This window comes from Chenopodium album, chromosome 18 (genome assembly GCF_948465745.1).
Source record: "Chenopodium album chromosome 18, dcCheAlbu1.1, whole genome shotgun sequence".
NCBI lineage: Eukaryota > Viridiplantae > Streptophyta > Magnoliopsida > Caryophyllales > Amaranthaceae > Chenopodium > Chenopodium album.
The window spans coordinates 34,394,793-34,421,064 of NC_137851.1; the positions used below are offsets into that span (position 1 = coordinate 34,394,793).

A 26,272-nucleotide genomic window follows, 5' to 3' on the forward strand; every position below is an offset into this window, starting at 1 on the left:
GATTTTAAGGAACATCTTGGCTTACCATTTCCTCACCACGTTCTCTGGGCAAATTTGTGGGTAAGTAATTATATATCTACATCGTGTACTTGGAGAACTAAGGGGAAATGCTGCCGGATTTTCCGTAAAATTGGAAAGTTGACATACAATCACTAGTGAGATTAAACATTCAAGGATGGGTTAGGTTGGAGTGATAAGGAGCCTTTGGAAACATGTATTTTTTCACTATATGAATGGTATATGCACGGTGTGTACTTGAATTTGATTTACATAAAATATGTAGCAATTATACATTATTCGTAATATAGTGCTATGTTTAGAGATAATTTACTAAATGGAAAAGGATCGTGGTTGGATGTATGGTACACGTGATACATTGGAATTCTTTAATGGGGTTCAAGAGTTTTGCAAGAGGGCTTTATCTTATTAGCGCAAAATGGGTGTCGATTGCCTTTACAGTCCTTGTGTTGATTAAAATAATGTGAAGGTGGTTAATAGTGTTGAAATCATTAGATATCATGTAATTTGACGTGGGTTTAGGCTTTAATACCATGTATGAATTTGGCACGGTAAAGATGGAGAGTACATTCAGAATCTTGATGGGAATGATGTGCATGATAGAAACAATGACATTAGGAATAACATTTAATACCAAAAAAAAAAATCGGGAAAGGATTTTAGGCACCGGTTAACCGGTGCCAAAAACATTTATTAGCACTAGTTAACTGGTGCCAAATTAATGTATTGCCACCGGTTTTGAACCGATAGCATTGTTTTTTTATTTATGACATCCCTCAAATGTAGACCGGTTCAAAATCGGTGCCATAGGGGGGTTTTGAATTGGGTGCAATTTCCTAATTTTCTACTAGTGTTAACTTATATAGTTTGAGGTCACTTTCAAAGTGGAATATTCAAGCAGTATCTGATACTTGTGAAGATAACGAGTTGCTAAGTTAACAACAATAACATGAACTAATGGGAGAAATGGAATCTTATTCCTTTTCTTTTTTCTTTGTTTCCTATATTTCTTATCACACATCATCTCATGACCTATAAGAACCATTTCTTTAAGTGTTTTGACTTTTATACTATATTAGGCTGATGCAGGATAAACCTAGGTCATTGGTAACTAGATTCCCTGATCAAACCGAAATTTGTAAAACCAAACCCAACCCTAGGTATAGGGGCAAGTCCAGGTTGAACCCAAGGGAAAGCGGTATTTGCTAAGGTCTTAGGCTAAGCTAATTCAAAGCTAACAAATGGAAATCAATTATCAGAACACTAGGGAATTTAGGATCCACATGCACTAATGATAAAGTTGCTAATTTGACGGGAATTTGATCAATCAAGCAATGAAAGGGAAAACGATATTTGAAATCAAAATCACTTAAAGAGCTATTTCCTAGGGTCAAGCTAGGTGTCTCTACAAATGACTTCAAAGAAAAATCGCAAATCAAGATCAATCAATAATAATAGCTTCCAAATCAATTGTTCGTGACATTGAAAACTATTATGCAATCTAGCATGATCATCAAGGTTAGCTACTCCTCTTCAAATCAAACACATGCACAAATTTCATCAACCAATTTAATCACATCATCAAATCAACCGAAAACCTCAAATTAGATATAGATTATCGCTAATACATGCTTCACCATATCCCTAGCAAAAGAACTACTCATTACTCATGGTAAAATTGAAAAGCATAACAGAAGTAATCATCAATTTCATCATTAACATTGTAATCCAAATATCAACAATCAAAATCAAGAAAAACAATAGAAATTCAACAATATATCAAAATCAAACATAATATTGCATTTAAAAGGAAAGAATTCTTAGAAAACTTTGATCAATATCAAAGAGGAATGAATATCACAATGTAACAATCATTAAACACCAAGTTTCTCTCTCTAAAATCTATGAACAAATTCTCCAAAATCAAGAGCTTCTCTCTCTAAAATTCTAATTAAAATATAATTCTAATGTTATTCTCCTGATCTTCTCTCTCTAGAAATGAAGGAAATCTATATATTGTAAAACAAGCTAAGGAGAAGTTAGTTAGACGTTCAAAACAAACCTCAAAAAACGCGACCTTTCATCCCCAAACGCAGCTGCAACAAAATGGGTATGGAACAGTGGAGAGAGAACTGCGCGGCCGCGCCAACCACCTACGCGGTCACTCTTGGGAGCAGGGGATCATGGCTTCGTGCGCTCGATAATGCTCCCGTGCGTTCCACATGATGCATGTTGGGGAGGTAGTCACTTGAGGCCTTTACGGTGGGTTTAACACCATCTTTAATGTCAACGAGGCATGAGAGCGCGGCCTTGAAGACTTGACTCTTGCACTCCAAAACCTTTGAGCTTCAAGAGGAAGAACCAGGATGCATCCTAAGCCTTGTATGCCTCGAGAAAACGCTAATGAGCTTCTCAAATATCATCATTCTCCTAAAATCAAAGAAAAGCAAGAAAATAAAGAAGAAAATGCAAAATAAACTAAGAAATGCAAGAAAGTAAGGAAACAACTAAGGAAAATGCAAAATAGAGAAGATACAAGTAAAACTAAAGAAAAAAAGATAAAAGAGGTGCAAAATCAATGAAATATCATCTTAAAAGAAGCTAAATGAGTGCCATAAATGGCACTCATCATAGGCATTATCAAACATCTAATGCGACGTAAAAAAAAGTTCCATCTTTTCCTTTAATTCGTACTTGGCATATCTGCCATGCGGTCACCGACGAGCGTACTTTGTGACCTCCCAGAACTTCCCCCCGTATCTCAAGCGGTATTATCGGAGGTAACTTAGCAATTTCCTTCTTTATTTTTTGGTGTCTTTTCCTCTGTTCTTTCTTTTAGAGTTTTAATTCCTTTTAGTTGGGGTTCTTGCTCCTTGGGGATTAGCTTGTTTCTTGTCAAGGGTGTAATGGAGCCTGCTAGTGTTCAAACCGCACATGTCATGTTCCATTTAGAAGAGGGTAGGGATGAAGAGGTGGTAAATGATGTGATGAATATTATTATGCATTTCAATGGGGCCTGAAGACATCTTTCCAATGTGTGTGAAGTTAAAGGAGGAGGGTAACTAGTTGTATAAAAAAAGGTTGTTTGATAAGGCTTTGTCTTATTATGTTAGAGCCACCAAAATGTTATGTTTTGATGTGCTTAGTAGTAAAAAGGATGGTACTCTGTACTATGAGCTTGCTACTTCCTTGATTCTCAACCTTGCTCTTTGTTCAATTAAAATAAATTTGTTTTCTCCTGCAAAGGATATTTGTTCTCTTGTTTTTGAATTTGATCCAAATAATGTGAAAGCACTATATAGAAGAGCTCTTAGTTGGAAGGGGATGAATAGATTAGAGGAGGCCATGAAAGATTTGAGTTGTGCAGCAAAGGGCGATCCCAAAAACCCCGATATTTTAAGGGAGATTAACACCATGAAAGAGTTATTAAGAATCAAGCTAAATGGAAAGGTAATGGCAAGAGAGCAATGTGGATTGATGAACACCAAGGGAAAGAGAGTCAAATCTTATTCTCAAGATAGCTCTTCTTCTACTCATGCTTTATTGAGTGAAGGCTTTAGTTCTTCAGTTGGATTGGGTGTGGGATTACCACCCATAAAAAGGCGCGTGGAGGATCTTAGGGGAAATGATGTAGTCGATGGTGTCGAGGCTAATGGGCAAGGTTATCTGAGTAGTACGCAAGAGAAACGTACTACAGATGATGATTTCTTGGTTAAGGAAGTTAGTAAACCAGAGGAATCTAGTATTTCTAGTTGTGTCAAGTAGGGGGCTCCCTCTATGAGCTCTCACTGTCACAATTTTTCAAATCTCGGTAATGTTGCCGATCTCGCAGAGCCCAAATTTTAATTTCAAAACCGACGGAGGTGGGGCTCCATTATATCAACCTCCAAGAAGGATTATGAACGGATGGCTTGTGGGAAATCCATTCATTATTTTGACCAAAGATTAGGCTCTTACCTAGTGGTAAAGGTGGTGTGGCCTTCAATTGATGAACTAGCCAGTTCAAATTCAAGTTTTGAAAAAGGCACGGAAAGCCAATAAGAGGAGCATAAGGTTACGGATGTGACAAAGGAGAGGTGTTTTACAGCTACCCCAAACAGAAATCCAAGTGATATTGAGCGCAAAGAGGAGGTCCACTCTTCTACAAAAATCATTAATGTCTCATCTAGTTTATTTTCTGCATCCTTCAACAATTTCAATTTCATCTGCAATTCTAAGGATAATTCACGGAGGATAATTTGATTTTCAATTACAAGGAAGGCTTTACGACAATGGAAAGTATGGAAGGAAAAAGGATGGTCCCGAGTAGAGCTGCCTTTAACATTTCTACTAATATGTTTTCTAGTTGCAGGTCCCGGATTGGCAAGAAGAGAAAGATTGTTAGTCCCCCCATTTCTGATTCCCTTCACTACCAGAAGAAGTTCTCTTTGAACGTTAGCTATTGTACTTGTATTTCTAGTTTCTCGTTTTTAAGTCAGTGTCATGAACTTGTGTGTTAGTCTTGTAAGTTTACTACTGTTGTATCCATACCCATGAACTGGGAAAAAATACCAGTTGTAATGGGTAGGTAATTGTTTGGCTTTAAAGCTTTATAACCACTGTAAAAATAAATAAATAAATAAAATAAAATTCTCAGTACTTCATGTTTATCAAAATTACCTACTATTTTGAATACATGATGTCCAATTGTCCTTTCGGGCTTAGTTATAAAAGTCATTTATGAGAAGTTGTATTATTTTAGAAACTCTTTTTCTTTCTTTGAGAACCATTTTGAAAAATATTTCCTTTTACCAATCATTGAAATCAATATAATTTGATTTAGAATTCTACAAATATAAGTGCAAAGTATAACAATTTATCAAGATAATAACATAGTAAGTTTGAATTTTAAAGCATACATGCAAACTTTCAATCTTATTAAACGTTTTATCTATGCATTAAAATTTTCCCTTTTACTTTTAGTCGAGAATAAAACGATTCCAAGACCAAAAATATCAAAAAGTGGAAGCATGTTTTGACTTGTCTTAACACTTAATATTTTAAGGTAAGCAATCTAATTGCTAATAGCTTTAAGCTATTCTTGGTTCGATAAGACGTCTCATCTAATGCTTTCATGATGTTTATCCCCATTGCCACGACATCTAACAACTCCTTACTGATATGGTTGAGTTTAAACAAAATCAACTTGTATTCATAGTATACCTTACATTTCTAGGAAAATAGTGATGCCTCGCTTTGGCGTAGCCTATAACTATTCTTATTAGTACGGTAAGTGTTATTTTGGAATGGAAAATTTGACTCAATAATTAGGGACCTATAGTTTCTATCTTGGTTGATTTAAGTAAAGTTAATTAATCATCAAAACATTCGAAATCCAAAACATGGAACTAACATATCATTCATATATAAGCACAATTGTATTTAGAAAATATTCGAAGTAAAAGATGCCTTTGGCAACTAGCATGACCCCTTGAGTTTTCATGTCTTCAAGGGTTTTCATTGCTACCTCATGGCTTCGTCTTCTTATAATTGCCGTCTTCAAGAAATCACCATCAATTATGCGAAACTAGTAATTAAGACTAGGACTAATCTTAATATTAAGTTACAAAAATACACAACGGTTTGCAGACCGTATTTAGATTTACAAAAATACATAACGACTCGCAGTCTGTATTTACTAGACTAATCGGGCCCCACTAATGGCCATTTCATAAAAACTATGATAGAATATACATTTCATTCATCCATTCATTAAATGTGAATGGCCCATGCATTTTACAAAGAAAAACAAGCAACAATGCAAAACATGCGCAAACTAGTATCTAACTTAGGTGGTTAATCAAATTTAACGCGCCTAATTAACTATTCAAATTTGTTAACCAATTATGTGATTAAACACAATTAGTAATAGCTCAAATAAGTAATGAAACTCCCACTAAATTCTGCATCTAACTGAATTAATCCAATTAATTAAGCCGGTAAACACTAATTTTTCCAAATAAATTTGCAAGTTCCTGGAAAAACCAAGACCTAGCCTCATTTAAATTAAAATAATTAAACAAAAAAAATAAATAATTAAAAGCGGCAGAAAATTGCAAAATTAAGACCAAGAGATTGAAGTGTCTCGGGTTAACTAAGTCTAGCAACCTCAGCCCTTGTACGCACGCATGTGCTGGGCACTGCCTAGCAAACCCGACCATGCATGCCGAGCTGCTGCTGGGCGATGCTTGGCAGCTCACACACCATGGCGCACCAAGGATGATGATACTATGCTTCTGCAGCGCCATGGCACTCTCTTGCACACACGCCCTCCACACCAAGCTGCATCTACTCGCAGAGATACACACGCACCTGGCTCAGGCAACAAGTAGGTTATGCAAGCCGAGCCTTGGTGCTCGAAGACTTGTGCTTCGATTTTTGTGATTGTTGTGCTTCCGAATTAAATTCTGAATTTTTGTGTGACATAAATAATTAATTCTAAATGGATTTTTGAACCAATATTGAGCAAAAATGAAAATATTACTAGTCCAACTTAAATAAATTCAATTTTAGTTTAATTAAAGAACTATTTTTTAAATTATTTTTGGTTCAACTTGATGCTACAAAATTGAAGGGCTATTCTCGCAATTAATGTAACCAAACATAAATTAATATTGAGATTTGAAAAAATTAAAAGAGGTTGGAAAAGTAAACACAATCATCCAATGAAAAATTTCCAACACAAACTTGTGTTAACTTGAAAAATTACATCTTCCAATATGAAGAGTAATCAAATTTCAGTCGCAAGTTTGAACCTTTAGGACTTTAATCAACTTGAAAAATGATTAAGTTGAAATAGTTCAATATGGAATCTAGTAAGTTAAAGTTCCAACAAAATGAATAATCAAAGGTTAGATTTTTAAGGGCTTCAAAATAACATATTTTTCACAATTGAAGCAATTGTTTTGCAAAATCTGAGCTAACTAGTTAAAGCACCTATTATAAATTTATAATCATGCTTAAAAGGGCTTATTATTGCAGTAGATTAATGCTATAATTATACACATACTTTAACATTAACATGCCATAATTAATCAAGGTTTAAAGATTTAAACATTTTCGTCAAAAACGAAAAGCCCCTCGATAATCGCATTTCAGGGTGGATGTTGGATTCTGGACAATCAAAACTTATTCAGAACATCGATTCCACCCAAAATTCACCAGTTTTGGGTCGAAATCTAGGTTCTTGAGCCAAAATTAACATAAAAACGAGATTAAAACTAATTTAAATAAGCTTCTAATCTAATTAGCAAGCAAACCATGAAATTTAAATCCATTTAAAAACACCTTGTTTAATTATTAGTTACAATAATTAAATGAGCGCGACTCCGATACCGCTGTTGGGTTTCGTGATATCCGACATCACGCAGAACAAAACCCTTCCAAAATCTGCACACAAATTAAAGTAACTAAGCATGCATATTAATTAACAATAACCACATAATAAATTCACTGAGAGAGAGAAAGAAGAAAAGACGATCTACCCTTAACGCGTGCTTCGCTCTTTCTTAAAGCTCGAACTTGTGTAGAACCCCGCAAATGTGCAAGCCTCTAACGATTCACACCCTTGAGACCTGAGTCAAACGGCCCCTACCCCGATGCTTAGGCGGAGCTAGACCAAAATAATAATAGAATATTACAAACTTAAAGGTTTTTTCACCTATTGGGAGATGCCTTATTGAGTTCAACGCAAGTGAATAATCCCAACTCCTAGAGATGATATTTATAGGCAAAGGCTCCCAGAAAACATTAATCATCTTTCCATGTGGGAGAAATAATAGGGTGAAAAAAGTAAGTAATTAATTTAATTCTAAATTAAATTAAATAGCAAGATGGTAAAAATAATAAAACAACATTTAGCACACACACGGGAGGGGTTAGGTGAGGACCACAAGGGAGGACCACATGTCCCCTTGTTCCCCACGCAAAATCTCTCCCCTCTAAGCATGCTCCATGTGGAAACCCTTTCCCTTGGGCAACAAGGGTACCATGTGGGCAGCCCTTAAGCTCACAGCTGGGCTTTCCCGCACTAGCCCGTAACAGCAAGCCACGCAAACGCAAGCTGCTTGTTGCTGTGCGCTACTGCTGTGCTGCGCACCATGCTTGGTGCTAGCGACAACAGTAGCTCGTTGTGCGTGTTACTACCTTGGTATGCTAGCCCAGGCTAGCTGATGCTAGCAGAACCTACCAAGGCCCAGCACTAGCTTGCGGCTGGCCTTTCTAGCACTGCTTGCATGCTATCTTGGCCAGCAAGCTCCAGCCAGCACCCGTATGGGTGACGAGGGGAAAAGACTAGGTCGTTGACTAATCCTCCCTAAGTCAAACTAAATTTATAAACACTTAACAAACCTAAATTCAACTATAGAGGTAAGTTAAGGGTCGAACCCAAAGGAATGGTTATATTAAAGCGCTTTCAATTATGCGCCTAAGCTAAGTCAAAGTCGATGGTAAAGAAGTAACAATAGTATCTAACAAAACAAACAACTAAAAAAATAAACACTAGGAATGGGGATCAACAAGTAATCATGACAATTGCTACAACTTGGAGCAAACATGCCAATCAATGGTTGTGAAGACTAATGATAAGAGCAATCAATTGGAATCAAAGAGTAATCTCCTAATCGTTAAGCTACATGTCTCTACGAATAACAAACCAAGAGAATCACAATCCAAACCAATCGATAATTGCAATTCCTAAATCAATTGGACGTATCATTAGCAATCACAATGCAATCTAGCAAGGCCTAATCGAATTACACACATGCAAACTTCCATTAATCACTTTCATCTCAACAGTCAATCAACACAATTCCCAAATCAATCACAATCAATCAATCATACAAGTTTCACCCAATTCCTAGCCAAACAACTACCCAAGAATCATCATCTATTAACAAACAATTAAAGAAATCAAGAACCAACAAAATATAAAAAACAATTACACTAATGAAGAATCAAACATCAAAATCAAACCAAACAAACATGAAATTAAACCAAACAATAAAATGAGATAGAGTTAGAAATGCTCATTGATAATAGAGAAGATCTTCAACACAATTGTCACCCTTGTATCATCAATCTCTCACATCACCATTGAAATCTCTCACTTTCTCTCTCTAAATCTACTCCTAAACTAATCATAAAACTAGAGAGATAAACTCTCAACTAAGCTAAAATTATGTCTAGAACTTCTTGATCCTCCTCCCTCTAGAAATGAAGGAAATAATATATAGTAAAACTAACTTAGGGGAAGTTAGTTAGACGTCCAAAAGAAACCTCAGAAGGCGTGGCCTCTCACTCATATGCGCGGCCGCTACAAAATGGGTACGGAACAGGGAGAAGAGGGAGGCGCGGCCGCTCCTCTCTCGCGCGCGAGCCTTCCTTGTGCGGCCAAGATTGAGCCCGTGAGCTCCGAATGAGCCCCGATGGAATAGGCAGTAACCAAGAGCTCTTTTGGTGGGTTCGAAACCACTCTTTCATGCCCACATGGTATGAGGGCGCAACCTTGAAGAACATGCTCTTGGACTCCTTTGCTTTTGGGCTTCAAATGGAGAAACCGGGACATCTCTTTGGCTTGAAAACTCCGAGAAGAATGCACTTGAGGCTCTCGAACATCGCCAAATTCCTATAATCAAAGAAGAGCAAATAATTAAAGAAGAAAATGCAAAATAGACTAGAAAAGCAAGAAAATAGGAAAACATCTAAGGAAAATGCAAAGTAAGGAAAATATAAGCAAAACTAGAGAAAGGGAAGTAAAAGAGACACAAAAATCATGTAAAATCATACTAAAAGAAGCTAAATGAGTGCCATAAATGACACTCATGAATAGGGCTAATGAGCTTGCGGCCTTGCCAACGGCTATGGCTAGCAGTCTTATGTAGCCTAGCCTTTGCTTGGCTAGGCCAATGCGAGGCTATGGTTTAATTTTGACTTGTTTTTTGTATGATTTTTTCATCTCATCGATTCCTAAAATTGACTCAACTCAGACGCTCGATTTCGACGCTCTAAGCTCGGAATCCGACATTTTTGTTCGTAATACTCTAATGACTCATTTAATCCTTCGGATTAATTCATTGTTTCAGTTCGGTTACTCGATTGGGTGTGACCCAAAGGGTTCAGTTAAAATTAAGCTATAATATTAATTATGCATTAATATTACTGATCTGAAGCGACTTTTGGCTAGGCATTCAGATCACTTGACCTCACTGAATAATTAGATTTCTAATAATTCTTAACCCTCTATGGGTTCAAACTTAAGGATATGCATTAAAGGGCGCTGATAAGATAAAAACCATTCCTTTCACAAACATCATTCCTTAAAATTAAAGGGGGATATAAAAGGTATTTCCTGGTTACTTCAAAAGTTGAGTGGGAGCTTTGGTTGCCACAAGATTGTATTGAGGCTACCTATTTAATTAGGAATGTGTCATTGCCTGTTGAAGAGGGAGAATTTAGAAAATGCATGGCTGTGCTCAAATGGATTACATAATAATTATTTATTATGGAATTCTAACTCAGTTTTTAAGAAAAGATTGTTGATTAATATGATCTCAACATGAGATGCAATCATATCATTAAATCGACACACATAGACTTAAGGAATTTGAATATTGCATACTTGTCTCAGACAAGTGGGAGGCCGAAGCACCTATGTCTTTGTCAAGTGCAATTACTATAAATATGAAGGATCATTATTATAGATCATTAGTTCATTGTTTTGGGTCGTCATTGTCTATTACTAGATATGATAAATGATATTTGGGCTAGTCAAATAATCCAAAGCCTAATAGAATGAAACCTATGATGTCACACACAAGGGTATTGGATTGAACAAGTATTAAGCCCATTAATGGGCTGCATGAGGTAATGACAACCCATGTAAGGAGTAGGGTTAGTGTAGTTAGAGGTGGGATAGGAGTTTGGGCTTTACATGGACTCTAATTATATATGTGATATATAAATGGAGGCCATGCATGGGTTGACATACAAGTCATAATTTGCCCATATAATAAATTGTGAAGCAAGCCACCAAAACACCCCAACCCTCTCTCTCTCTCTATTACGCACGCCCCTCTTTCTCCCCTCCTCGCTATCTGTACGATACGAACGGCTGGCCAAGGTCGTGCACGGTGGTGGTGTGGTGGTTTGTGGCTTATTCGTTCCTCTCCTCTCCGTGGAAGGTTGATTGAAAGGTTTCATTCACAACTAACTAGCCTTAGTGGAGGTTCAATTTGTGACCGTGGATCAAGTAGAGGAATCACGTTTGGGAATCTAGATCTCCACATTGTTCTTGCTCGATCACTCGTGTAATCACACTTCAAAGGTACAATTATTTGTTCTTTATGTGTTATGTAAAGATCTTGGTTATTAGATACTTATGAATATGATTCATGCAACTCCGCTTATAGTATCTAAAGTCCTACAACAAGCATGTATGGTGCGACTTGTGAACATACTAAGTTGCCTTATTTATATTAGGCGACTCGTTAGGTGTTTTATTAATTTTTACCACAACATAACACGCCTAATAAATATAAGGTGACTCGATAGGTTTATACGACACACTTTATGTCAGGTGATTTTAAAAGTCGGACTTATTTGCGGCTTTTTGTAGTAGCGGTTATTTGTTTTTTTATTTTTTATTTTTTTCTCATTCTTCTTTTTCATTGTTTTTCTCAACATTAATCATATACAATTACACCCTTATTTCCTAACAAAACGGTTTCTTACTTTAAATTTGATAGTGTTATGTTAGATAAGTTTTATTACTTTCAAAATGTATGACCTGATAGGAATAATGTCCTTTGAACAAGTGTATTATTCCACTAGCGGGTTCGGAAATATTAGAAAAGCTAATTATTCAATGAGGTCAAGTGATCGGAATGCCTAGTTAGATGCCACTTCCGATTAGTAATATTGATCTATAATAAATATTACAGCTTAATCTTGACTGAACCCTTCGGGTCACACCCAAGCAACTAACGATCTGATACAACGAATTATTCCGGAAGGAATTAATGAGTTGCTCGAGTCTTATGAATTTACACGTCGGAAATCAAGCTATGAGCGTCGAGACCGAGCGTCGCAGGTCGAGTCGAATTAATAAAAGACGAGACGGTAAAATCTACGATTAATCAACAATTACCAAAATACCCCTAGCATCGGAATGCCCCGAGCAAACTGAGTGCTAGGGGAAAATGGTGCTAGCATGAAAATGCTAGCAAGCATGATAGCACGCACGCAAACTAGCAGTGCTAGCGCCCCCCAAGCAAGCAGCTAGAAGCTAGCGTAGCGCTAGCGTGCTAGCACGGGTAGCAGTAGGCATCGGCTAGCAGCCCTCATGTGTACGTGGCTTGCTGGGCCGAGCCTTCAACCAACCCGCAAGCACGTAGCGCGTACAGTAGGCCCAGCCGAGGCGTGCCTTGGTGTGCAAGGTTGGCGCCAAATGGCGAGCGGTGCTTGGTACGTGTGGCTTGAATATGGCGGCTAAGGGGAAGCTTGGAGAGGAAGGAAATGGTCCCCTCCCCTTGTGGTGCTCACCTACCCTCTCCCTCTATATTGCCAATTGTTGATTTATTATTGCCTTGATATTTTCTTTTTGTTTTTTGATTTAAAAATAAAATGAGAAATTGATTTTACCAACTCTCCCACATTAATGGGAGAGTGGAATCCTCATATGACATTCTCTATAAATACCCACCTTGGGGATTGGAGAAATTCACTTGAGTAGGACCTCAAAAAGGCGTCTCCACTTGAAAGAAAACCTTTTAGTTCACATAATAATCGAGTGGTTGTTTTGGTTCGACTCAACTATACTCCGAGTAAGAGACCATTCGGGTCGGGTTGCGGGTGGATACCGTTGGAGGTCTTTGCACTTGCAAAAATCGGCTTTTCAAGTAAGACCTCCGTAGTGTGAGCGAAGCATACGTCAAGGGTAAGATGGTCATTTCACTCTATCTTGTTATTTATGTCTTTTAGTTATATTAATTGTGAGCGGGTCTTGGGGTCGGGTGCTGTTCCGCGGAATATCGGACTTTCCGAAAGCCAATAGCAGTATTAGAGCCTTGCTCATTTATTTTTGTAACTAAAATTTTCAAGGTGTTTAAAATGGATTTAATTTCTGGTTGTTGTTGCTAATTAGATTAGTAAATCGATTTTATTAATTTTAATCTCGTTTTATCTAGAATTTTGGCTCTAGAACCAAGATTTTCGCCCAAGACTTAAGAATTTTTATTGGAATCAATATTGTAGAAACATTCTGACCCTTTTAGGATGGCGAAAAACCCAAATTCTACCAGAAATGCCTGTTTCGAGGGATTTTTCATTTTGACGAAAATTTTTAAATCTTTTAAACCTTGAATCTTAATGGCATATTAATTGTGATTATGCATTTGGTTCTTTCCTTTATGCTTCTGCAATTTTAGTCCACTTTTGAGCGTAATTACTTGGTAGTAATTAGTGCTTAATAGTTGGCTCAAATTTTCACATAATTGCAAATAAATTGCTTTAAGTGTGAAAAGTTTTTATTTTGATGCTCTTAAGTAATAAAGATTCAATCTTTAATTTTTTTAAGTGATTGAAACTTTGTGTTACTAAATTCCATGAACGTTTATAGAACTTTTTTTATTTGATCATTTATTAAGTTGATTAGAATCATAAAGTTTCAAACTTTTGATAGAAATTTCGTTAATCTTCATATTGGAAGATATAATTTTTTCAAGGATTTACAAGATAAAGTTGGAATCTTTATTTGAATGTTTATGTTCATAATTCCAACTCCCTCTTAATTTTGTCAAATCTCATAATTGATTTATGTTAGTTAATTTAATAGTGAGAATAGCTCTTTCTTTTGTTGCATCAAGTTGAAACCAAATTTTATTAAAGAATAGTTCTTGGAATTAATTTGGTTTTGTGCACTTGAATCAATTTATTAAGTTGGACTTGTCATAATTTTCGTTTTTGCTCAATAAATTTATTCTAAAATTTAATTTGGAATTGATTACATTTTTCACGCAAAAATTTGGGAATTAATCTCGAGACACTAGCATGCAAACCAAGGCAAAAGCCACGACTCACCCTCGGCTAGCTGGGCTGCATAGCAGCCTGCATGTGGCTGCCGAGCAGTGTGGCTATGCGTTGGTGCGAGCAGTGCTCCATGTGCGTGTGTTGTGCGTGAAAGGCAGCAGCATGGCGCAACAGCAGATGCTTGATGTGCGCTTCATGCATGCTGTGTGTGCAACGTGTGTGTGCGAGCGAAGGCCGGTGCGCTGCTTAGTGCGGCGATGGGTGCGTTGTGTGTGCGGTGTGCTGCTTGAAGGCGGCATGGGGCACGCACAATAGCAAGGTTGATTGGCCTTCATGGCCATGATGTTGCGAGCACACCCCGTAAGCAACATAACGCGCTTTGAGATGATGTAGGTTACGGGTGTGACGCTTGGCATGAGCCATGGTTGTGCACGTCCCCTCACTAGGCATCTATGCCCCGGTTTCTAGCACACCAAGCAGAAAGGCTTGATGTTAGGCACTTTGGGGTTTTAGGGCTATGTAATTTTTTGCGTTTTTGCCGATTTTAATTAATTTAATTATGTTTATTTATTTTAATTAAATTTTTTGGAGGCTAGGCCTCGGTTTTGAGCGGCACTTGCAAAATTTTATTTTGGCAAAATTTTGGGTCTACCGGCTTAATTAATTGGATTAAATAAGTTGGATGCGGAATTTAGTGGGAGTTTCATTATTTTAATTGTGCTTAATCACACAATTGTTTAACAACTTTGACTAGTTTTAATTAGGCGTGTTAATCGGATTAACCACCTAAATTAGTTACTAGTTTATGCGTGTTTACGCATTGTTACTTGTTTATCGTTGTAAAATTCATGGGCCATTCACATATAGTGAATGGATAAATGGAATGTATATTCTCTAATAGGTTTTTTAAAATGGAAACTAGTGGGGCCTGATTGGGATAGAAAATACGGATTGTGTTCCGTCATGTATTTTTGTAAATCTAAATACGGTCTGCGAACCGTTGCGTACTTTTGTACCTTAATATTTAGATTAGTCCTAATCATAGATATACTGGTAATTATATAATTTTGGTTATGTCTTGAAGACGGAGTTTCATGGAAGACAAAGCCATAAAGATGCAAATCAAGACCCTTGAAGACTTGAAGACTCAAGGGGTCATGCTGATTGCCAAATGCATCATTTTTATGTTTTCGATATATATTTATGCTATATATATATGAATGATATATTAGATGCATGTCTAAGATTTCGAATGTTGTGATGATTAATTAAGTTCACTTAAATCAACCTATATAGAAACCCTAGGTCCCTAAAATATCGAGTAAAACTTGTCATTCCAAAATAACACTTACCGAACTACTGAGAACAGTGATGGGCTATGCCAAAGCGAGCCATTGCTACTTTTCTAGGAGCATAAGGTATGTTGATGGGTTTTCCAAAGCAAGACATCACACACATGTTGGTTTTGGTCAGACTCAACGATATGAGTGATGGAGTCCTTACATGTCGTGGCAAAGGAGATAAATTGTTGAGAGAGCATTAGATGCGACGATTTATCTAACCAAGAGTGACTTGGAGCCATTAGCAAAGAGTTGCTTACCTCAGAGTAATAAGTGTTAAGATAAGACAAAATATGCTTAACTACTCATTGATTCTTTGGATCTTGGAATCGACTTATTCTCACTTAATAAGGACAATTTTAATGTGTGAATAACAAGTTTATATAAGTTTGATATATATATGCATGAATTCAATCTTATTTAAGTATTATGAATGGTTTTTCATTTCAAATTCTTTCAATTGTAGAATCATGTCTGCATATAACTCAAACAACCAATTCTCGTTACGCTCAATTCTCGACAAGGAGAAACTGAGTGGGCCAAATTTTCTTGTTTGGCGAAGAAACTTACGTATAGTTCTCATATTAGAGCAAAAGGAATACATCCTTGATGAGGAAATGCCCGAGACACCAAATGAGGAATTGACTCAAGCTGCCCTTAACCGGTAGCAAACTGCCAATCGGGATGTCAAATGCATCATGTTGGCCACTATATCTCCCGACCTTCAGAAGACTTTCTTTAATAAGGAGACAACTTTTGAGATCATTTTTGACCTTTAGAACATGTTCCAAGAGCAGAACCGAACAGAAAGGTTTGAAACCCACGGGCAGATCCTTGTGAGCAAGCTCAAGAAAGGGAAGCCAGTCAGCCCACATGTACTCAAAATGATTGGTTTATTTGAGAACATGGAAAGGCTTGATGCGGGGTATTCAATCGAGATGGAAATTGACATCATTCTTCATTCGCTGCACAAAGTCTATGATCAGTTCAAGATGAACTATAACATGCACAACATGGAGAAAACCCTCACCGAGCTTCATGGAATGTTGAAGCAAGCTGAGCAAACGCTCAAGGATGAGGGAAAGCATGACATGCTTATGATCAAGAAGGGAAAGCCATTCAAGCACTTAGGCAAAAAGAAGAAAAGCTTTAAGGGAAAGGGTAAGAAGACTTTTCCGTTGAAGTTAAAAGCTACCAAAGACAACAAGGACAAAAAGGTAGCCTCTTCTAAATCTAGTTCCGAATGTTTCTACTGAAAGAAGAAGGGGCATTGGAAGAGAGATTGCCTTAAATTCAAGGAAGATAAAAAGAACAACACCGTTGCTTCTACATCAGGTATTTTCATTATAGACTTAAACTTCGCTAGCACAACATCATGGGTATTAGATACCGGATGTGGCTCACATCTTTGTTCCAATTCTCAGGGACTAAGGAGAATTAGAAGGCTAGAGAAGGGAGAGGTTGAACTCTGAGTCGGCAATGGTGCCAGAATTACAGTCGTATCTGTGGGAACTCTCAGTTTGTCTTTGCCCTCCTAGCTTACATTAGAACTTGAAAACTGTTCTCATGTTCCTAATATTACCAAAAACATCATTCCAATTTTGTCGTTGGACGCCAAAAGTTTTGAATTTCGAGTAAAGGACAATCAATGTTCATTTAATCTCGATAATATTTTATATGGTACTACACATTCTTAAAATGGTCTTTATGTGCTTTCATTAGACAAAGAAGTTGATAATGTTAATAATACCAATAAGAAGGCTAAGACCATTGAGTCAAATGAAACGCACTTGTGGCATTGTCGTCTTGGCCACATTAACATCAAGCGCATCAAGAAACTTCTACATGAAGGTGTTCTTGACTCATTCGATTTACAATCGTTGAAACTTACGAAGGATGTCTATTAGGCAAGATGATAAAACAACCATTCTCCAAGTTGGGAGAAAGGGCAAGTGACTTGTTATGCCTAATACACACTGATGTATGTGGACCAACGAGCACAACCACAAGAAACGACCATCGATATTTTTTCACCTTCATAGACGACTATAGTGGATATGGATATGTCTACCTCATGCCGTAGAAATATGAATCGTTTGAAAATTTTAAAGAATTTCAAAGTGAAGTTTAAAATTAGCTTGGCAAGAAAATCAAAGCCTTTTGATCAGATCGTGGTGGTGAATACTTGAGCCAAGAATTCAATGACCATCTAAAAGAAAAGGGTATACTTTTAGAATTGACACCTCCATGCACTCCACAATGGAATGAAGTATCTGAAAGGAGAAATCGAACCTTTCTAGACATAATACAATCAACAATTGGCCTTATTGATCTTCCTATCTCTTTCTGGGGACACGCACATCTAACCGCGGCAATAACACTGATCCGTGCTCCATCAAAAGCTGTGGAAAAGACTTCATACGAATTATGGACGAAGAAACCTCCAAGGCTGTTTTTTCTCAAGATATGGGGTTGCGAAGCATAAGTCGAGAAATTAATTTCTGACAAACTTCACCCCAAATTTGACAAGGTTTTCTTTATGAAATACGCAAAAGAAACCATACAACAAATCCGAGAACAATGTTTCTGTTGCTCGCGATGGTGTCTTTTTGTAGAAGGAACACCTTTCCAAAACGACAAGTGGGAGGAAAATCAAACTCTATGAAGTTCGAGAAGACGAGTAACAAAATCAAATTGACAGTCAAAGTGCTCAAACAGCAACTGTTGACGTTGGTCAAAATGTGCAAAGTCAAACCGACAATGCAAATGTTCAGTGCGTTACCCTACGTAGGTCGTAGAGGCCAAGGTCTCAACCTGATAGGTATCTCAGTGTCGTATTAACCGAGAATCAGGACATCCTAGTAGTGGATGGAGACGAACCGGCAACCTACAAGCAAGCGATGGCGAGCTCCAACTCTGCAAAATGGCAAGAGGCCTTGAAATCTGAAATGGATTCCATGATTGAAAATCAAGTATGGGACTTGGTTGACTTACCCGAAGGTTATGCCACCTATTGGATGTAAGTGGATTTTCAAATTGAAAACCGACAAAGATGGAAATGTATTCATTTACAAAGCTAGACTGGTAGCAAAAGGTCACATGCAAATTCATGGTATTAATTTAATTACATGCAATTTTATCACTCTATTTCTATTTAATTGTGGTTTAGATTTAAATATTTAGTCCATTCGATTATGAGAATATTCAAAATAGGGTATCAAGACCAGTCTTGGATAAAGAAACACCTATTAAGTGAACATTGAATATTATAATAAAAAATTATCCCTAATCGAGGTCATTTAAATAATGGACGATTAATGACCACTTGAGATTAGTGTGTAGTTTGATATATAGCACTGTTTCTTATGCTACAAGGACATGATTGTCATAAATCATTTGCACTGGTATTGGTTTAGAACCATACTGGATCGACCTATGAGAATACTTTAAGAGATTTAAAAATCGTCATAAGTATACTTCCCATTATGGGTATCGGAACCTCTTTCCTCGACCATGAGTATTGTGAGTTCTTTTGTTTAAGTACTAGTCCATTTTGATGTTAGTCAAATGTCTTCCTTACATGGGGATTATAACGGCAACACTCAGACGGCTAGGTCCTCTTAGTAAGAGAAGCTGATAGTACAAGACTAGGAATGTCCCCCTACTAACCATAGGGAACATGTCTTTGTTGTTTACAAGGCCTCTCGAAGAGCGAGACTGTAAAATGCATGGCCGTGCTCAGATGGATTTTGAGAAATCATCTGCTTATTGACGGTCGAACTCGAATTTTGACAAACACTTCTGGACGTAATAAGGATGACAAATAATCTTACCTTATAGTTCATAAAGAGACATTAAGTGACATAGGAAATAGGCTATACACAAAAACCGCACTTGTACGGAAGGACAAGTGGGAGATTGATAGGAATGGTGTCCTTCGTACAAGTGTATTATTCCAATAGAGGGTTCGGAAATATTAGAAAAGCTAATTATTCAGTGAGGTCAAGTGATCAGAATGCCTATTTGGAGGTCGCTTTCGATCAATAATATTAATCCATAATTAATATTACAACTTAATCTTGACAGAACCCTTCAAGTCACATTCAAGCAACTAACCATCCGATATGACGAATTATTCCGGAAGGAATTAATGAGTCACTCGAGTATTATGAATTTAGACGTCGGATATCGAGCTAGGAGCGTCGAGACCGAGCGTCGCAAGTCAAGTCGAATTAATAGAAGACGAGACGGTAAAATCTATGATTAATCAACAATTACTAAAATACCCCTAGCATCGGAATGCACCGAGGAAAATGAGTGCTAGGGGCAAATGGTGCTAGCACGCAAATGTTAGCAATGCTACCAAGCATGCTAGCACGCACGCAAGCTAGCTGCTAGCAGCTAGCGTGCTAGCACGGGTAACAGTAAGCCTCGGCTAGCAGCCCACATGTGTGCGTGGCTTGCTGGGCCGTGCGTGGCTTGCTGGGCCGAGCCTTTGACCAGCTCGCACGCACGTAGCACGCACAGCAGGCCCAACTGAGGCGGGCCTTAGTGTGCAAGGTTGGCACCACATGGCGCGCGGTGCTTTGTCGTGTGGCTTGAATATGGTGGCTAAGGGAAAGCTTGGGGAGGAAGGAAATTGTCCCCTCCTCTTGTGGTCCTCTCTTACCCTCTCCCTCTATATTGCCACTTGTGGATTAATTACTGCCTTGATATTTTCTCTTTATTTTTTGAATAAAAAATAAAAAGAGAAATTGATTTCACCAACTCTCCCACATTGATGGGAGATTGGAATCCTCATATGATATTCTCTATAAATACCCATCATGGGAATTTGAGAACTTCACTTGAGTAGGAACTCAAAAAGGCATCTCCACTTGAGGGAAAACCTTTAAGTTCACATAATATTCGAGTAGTTGTTTTGGTCCGACTCGGCTAAACTCCGAGTAAGAAACCGTTCGAGTCTGGTTGCGGGTGGATACTGTTAGAGGTCTTTGCACTTGCAAGACTCGGCTTTTTAAGTAAGAGCTCCGTAGTGTGAGCGAAGCACGCGTCAAGGGTAAGATGGTCCTTTCACTCTATCTTGTTATTTATGACTTTTAGTTATATTAATCGTGAGCAGATCTTGGACCGTGTTTTGTTCCGCGGAAAGTTGGACTTTCCGAAACCCAACATGAACAATCTTGACTAAGGGCATAGCACTTCGCAATTCGCACTTTGGGTGTCTCCCCCCACGGGTCTTTGTCCATAGGCTTGAACTATGACCAACTTGTGCGAGTTTGTAGTCTGGTAACGTGCCTTATTCTCACCAAAAAAAAAAAAAAAAAAAAAAAAAAAAAAATTAAAAACCGACATTTTCAAATCCCAAAACAATTGTGCTTAATTCTTTTCAATACAATACTTAATCCTCACTTCCTAATCAATATTCTTAATAATAACTTCTCATCACTTTTCATATTTCTAATGTACAATTTGGGTAGTGGATCAACGCATGTAACGTTAAGAGTTAATACCATGCTCAGATTGCTCACCCTGTCACCCAGGAACAAAAAGGTCAGGCAAGTTGTAAATAGTATAAGACAATTCTAGAATAAGGAGAAAAAATATGTATGTATTGAGAATGTTGTCCAACCAAAGAGCAGATCCAATTATGTGATTCTGTTTTGTCTTAAATCAGTTAAATCCATTGGTACTTAGCCTAATTTAGTTCTCATCACTTGGTTGTCCTTTACTTTTTTTAGCTCTAATCCAGTTAACAGAATTTTCTTAATCAAATATATGCAAGTAGACTTCCCACGTTCTCTCAATTGTACAATAATACAAAATTTTATATAATTACTTCATTCGTTAAACTCATCACAGTAAGACTACCTAACTTATATACGTCAATAACATTATATTATATAGTTTAATCCCTGATTAATTAATTAATTAATTGTAGTTGGTTCATGATTCTTCATCCTTAGAAGCCTTAAATTAGTCGTTTATCTTTACAGGCCTGTGAAATGTTGCATGATATCTGAGTTGTAATATTCCAGTTGTTTGGCCCCACATTTGTAGTACTAGAGATTAGTTACAAAGAACAAAGACCCTGTTCAGATCAATCATTGGAATTTCAAGATCAATTAAAGTAATGAACTCAATCTCTACAACATTCTATTATACATGCATCATTTAGTATAAATATGTCTATAAAGTCATCTATCGTCGTTATGCAATGAGTTCATTCTTTATATTCTACTACTCCAATTGAATAATCCTCTCCTCTCCTGTCCTCTAACTTTCTTTCAAATTCTCTATTCTTGATCATCGGCCTTTTCGTTTTTGCCTTGCATAAGGAAAAGGCGCAAAATCTATAATCTATGGGGATGTTCCTTGATGGAGAGTGGGAATCGATTTGCAAACTTTTTACAGTAGATGAGTCCCCTGATCTCGCTGCTAATTTTCTTGATTACTTCTCGCCTGATAGTAAGCACGACAATGATAGTCTGGCTTATGCAGTACAATCAAGTTTCTTAGAAACAAAGAGTCATACTAAACCTCATGTTGATATGAATTCATTGTCGTCGTTATGTGGTTGGATTTCTAAACCTCCACATAATTTCTTAGAAACAAAAAGTCATACTAATAATAGTGATCATTGTGTTCATGATTTGTTAGTGTCTACTGACATTTTATCCTGCATTGATTTCTCAATGGTGAACGGGGAAATTGATGCCTCTTTAGGCTTATTGTTTCCTAATGATACTCAAATTGACACCTCTACATTTGACAACGTCGTCAATACTAACAAATGTGTTGATATGTCATCACCCAACACTGAGCTGACCCTTAAGAGAAAGCGTGAGGGGCCAGTGGCTCCAGACGATGATAAAGATGAAAGATCGAGCTTAATGGAAACACCCAAAAAGAATGCCCGAATTTCAAAAACTGTAAGTACTAATGCAAAAGGTTTGACAAATGGTACGGTTGATAATAGTGTAAGCAATGTTTATTGAGACGGTTTCTTTATAATTGTTAATTGTTCAGACACAAAAGACCATGAGAAAAGCAACACAAAAAACTGATGAGCACGCGACTCCAACTGCAAATACCAAGGAGAACCAAGAAATCACAAATTCAAACTCAGATGACTCTAACCCCTGTGTGTCAGAAGAGATCAATGAAACAGAAGATTCAACTTCCGATATTAACGTGTCTACTACCTCGACTGGTAAGAAAAGAGCCAGCAGGGGTGCTGCAACTGATCCACAGAGCCTCTATGCAAGGGTAAATTTCCAAAAACCGGCGTCCTTAAACAAAATCATCTGTTGCTCTGAACTTCGTGTTTTGCTAATGTTAATTCTATTTAATGTTACAGAAAAGGAGAATGAGAATCAACGAGAGATTAAGAATCTTGCAGAACCTCGTGCCTAATGGAACTAAGGTTTGTGTTAATGCACCTAACTGATTTCACTAACATGATTAAATAACTAAATATTTCAAGAGATTGAGCTGAGATATGTGCTGATCATATTATTCATGTACATTATTGGCAGGTGGATATTAGTACAATGCTAGAAGAGGCATTTCATTATGTAAAGTTTTTGCAGCTACAAATCCGGGTAGGAATTTTAGCCCTATACCACTGAGTTTTAACTTTATTTATCATATATCATCGAAAACTTTCTAATTCACCATGTATCATTCAGTATAAAAATATCACAATATGTCAATTCCGTTAACTCAGATAGTCATTAACGTTAATTGAGCCACGTGGCAGCTTGTAATTAGTTCTTTTCAATATTATTTATTTTAGTAATTAACTTTAGACTTATTTACTCCTTGATATATACAAGCGTGTTACAACTAACAAGTTTGTCAAACAATGATCAACTAACACTTCTTAATTTGTGCAGCTGCTCAGCTCCGATGATTTGTGGATGTATGCCCCCCTTGCCTACAATGGCCTCGACGTTGGAGCTTATTGAAGGATGCCTCCATTCCTCGGCCTTTGAATTTGCTATATATTCAATTTTTATATTATTTTGGCAATAGATAAAGGGTCAATATATGGTAGGTGAAGACGTGTAAAGAAATAGCCAAAAAAATTACAAAAAATGGAAGAATGTGAGATTGAAAGATTAATTGACAATTCTTTTGTTTCATTTGCAAGTATCTAAATTAATTTATGTAGTACTTAATCAGATTTCTGTAAATGAAATGGCAAGCATATCTGTAGGCGTCGTCTGAAGTGCGCCTACATTAACCATGTGTGAATAAGCTTGTCACTCTTAGGAAGTGGAAGTTGACATAATACGATTAGGGACAAGAAAAGTAGGGAGCCGCCAACAAGTTTTTAAGAAACTTGTAAACCGTTCACGGATCATTTAAGGCAACCACGAATAACGGACAACGATAGGCAACAACGATTGATCCGTGAAGGTTACACCCCATTCATAATCCATGAGATTACTAACTCCATATGGTTCAGAACCACGAAAGGAGGATCGGTGATGATGGTACGAAGTGAGTCATGGAGTCACAGTCGCCCGTATTGGCCTCTACTTGATTTTTATAGTGAAAAATGATTTCCTACGATCTCAAAGGCATGCAAACAAAGATTCAATTTGCTCTAATCTATTATTATGCTAAATTGGTTGAATATTAATGCACCATATAATTCTAAAATATTCGTGATCACTTGATTAAACATCAAGATTAAAACGGAACCTAAACCTGTCATCCAAATTATCTTATTAGGCGTGATTTTCAATTACATATTCCCTTTTAACATAGTGATCAATATAATAAAATCAAATTAATATTGGAAGCAGATTAACAATAATCCAACAATTAATATATGACAAACACAATAAAAATTGTTAGAAAAATAATAGAAATAAAAGGAACATGATTCCTTACTTTGATTTTGTTTGCTTGCAACTACAAAATAATAAACGCGTTAGTAAATTCAAGGAAATTAATAAAACAATAATTGAAATTAAATTAAGGTTGATTTTGGGCCAAACCCTCAAACAATTCTACGTTTCACGCCTCGGTTTAAGGATGGAACCTCTGGTAAAGTATGGACTCCTTGGAGTGTTTGGGGGAAGTATTGTGAGAGAATAAGGTAGGCTAGTGTTTAGGATAGAGAATAGAAGAGAGAATAGAGAATTATTTTATGCCCCGAACTGCAGAAATGAGTCTCGTATTTATAGAGGAAATGAATAGGAAGATGCATGGAACCCTAGAGGTGAAGATAAACACTAATTTGATCATCATGACATGGTGTGTCTGCCGTGACACGGTCACTGGGCACCGTATCACGGTATTATTTACCGTGGCGCGGCACAAAGCTTTGCCCTAAATGCAGCTAAACTGATAAAGCGCGTGAGAAGTTGTACGCGGAGAGTACGCAGAAAAATCCCGTGACACGGCAGAGGACAGCGCGACGCAACAACGTCCACCGTGGCGCGGCATGTGGCGCCGTGTCACGGCGTACAACTTTTCCTGAAATCCGTCCAAATTTACTTATAACCTAATTTAGCTTGGTATTTTTAGGTGCCGTTTTAGAGTTTCGGGCTATTTAGGTTTATTATTCATTAATCGTGCTCAATTAATAAATAATACGAAATGAATTAAAAAGGGTTCGGGCCAAAATACAAATTAGACCATGCTTTAACTAAACAGTAGGAATGATCTGTTGACTATTTTGTAAGCTGAGTTTAATTGAACATGGATTTTAAGCACTCCCGGGATTAAATACTCGACCCAACCAATAGTGGCGGTGAGAGGTTGTTCATCATTGGGTTTGGTTTCGGAGAGACATTTTTAGGTGTCTACAGAAGCCACCAGTTTGACTGAGTTTGTAGAAACGTCAGTTTTGAAAACGATAGTCAGAGTAGTCGATAGGGACGGAGAATGATTTAAGATGTTATGCGATCTTAAATCACTCTGTATACGCCAATACCTGCAGAAAAATGTTAGTTCCAAAGATAAAAGAGTAAAGGGAAAGAATACGTATCTGACACCATTGTATCGGTGGTAAATAAATCTGGTAGTTTTCTGTGCTTGAAGAAATCCATAAGATGATGTTTGTTGTGATACTTTCCATGCTTGCGAAAAGTTGATAGATGATATATTCGCTGATCTCTTCCCCTTGAGAGGTGGCAACGACCGACAATTTTCCATGCTTGAGAAAAAACTTGTCTGATGATGAGATTGCAAGTCTCCGTGTATCAAGAACCTTGCGCCGTGAATCGTCTTCGCTTTAGGAGATGATCACTAAAAAAAGATGATGGTTCGATTATCCCTGAACGTGGGCCGTAAATGGTTCGCTTGACTCGCAACGTGGGCTGTAAATGGTTCGCTTGTACCCGAACATGGGTTGTAGATGATTAGACCTTCAAGCCGAATATATTCGACCTTATTAGGTACTTAAAATATCAGAAATGTGACATTGATGCTTGCTAGGGGTAGAATGGTAATTTTTGTACTATTTAAATATCAGTTAGAATCTCTCGCGAAAATCTAGTGAAAAAAATAACTGTCAAAAAGCTGAGAAAAGTCGTTCAAACTTGGTCAAAAGATGCTTGGAATATTCTCTGACAAAGTATGAGGTTTGCAGAACACGCGTGTACACCGCGTCATGTGGAAAATTGCCGCGACACGGCGCACTCTGCTGTCACACGGCATATATTTTCGTGACAGGTTCGTTTTCGTCACGTTAGGTTCGTTTTTGTTTTCCCTCGTTTCTTCACCATTTTCTCTCAAATTTCTTGCAAAGTTCCTTATTTTCGAATTCTTACAAGGATCCATATAAGTTTACTTGTTTTTTGTCTCAAATTTTGCTTCAAACGAACGATTTT

General features: G+C 37.3%; 1 protein-coding gene across 1 annotated transcript; it reads left to right on the plus strand.

The window, feature by feature from the left end:
* Nucleotides 1-21,784: 21,784 nt before the first annotated feature.
* On the plus strand, nucleotides 21,785-23,392 carry LOC145590926 (uncharacterized). The gene is made up of 5 exons (XM_081647315.1): nucleotides 21,785-22,354; nucleotides 22,452-22,691; nucleotides 22,783-22,848; nucleotides 22,961-23,026; nucleotides 23,321-23,392. The coding sequence occupies exons 1-5, from the start codon at nucleotides 21,785-21,787 to the stop codon at nucleotides 23,390-23,392; spliced, it is 1,014 nt and encodes a 337-aa protein (XP_081503441.1).
* The last annotated feature ends 2,880 nt before the right edge of the window (nucleotides 23,393-26,272 follow it).

Coding starts and splice junctions, on each gene's coding strand:
- LOC145590926 (XM_081647315.1), top strand. CDS start 21,785: ATGGGGATGTTCCTTGATGGAGAGTGGGAATCGATTTGCAAACTTTTT. Junction 22,692..22,782: donor CACAGAGCCTCTATGCAAGG/GTAAATTTCCAA, acceptor TTAATGTTACAG/AAAAGGAGAATGAGAATCAA. Junction 22,849..22,960: donor TCGTGCCTAATGGAACTAAG/GTTTGTGTTAAT, acceptor CATTATTGGCAG/GTGGATATTAGTACAATGCT.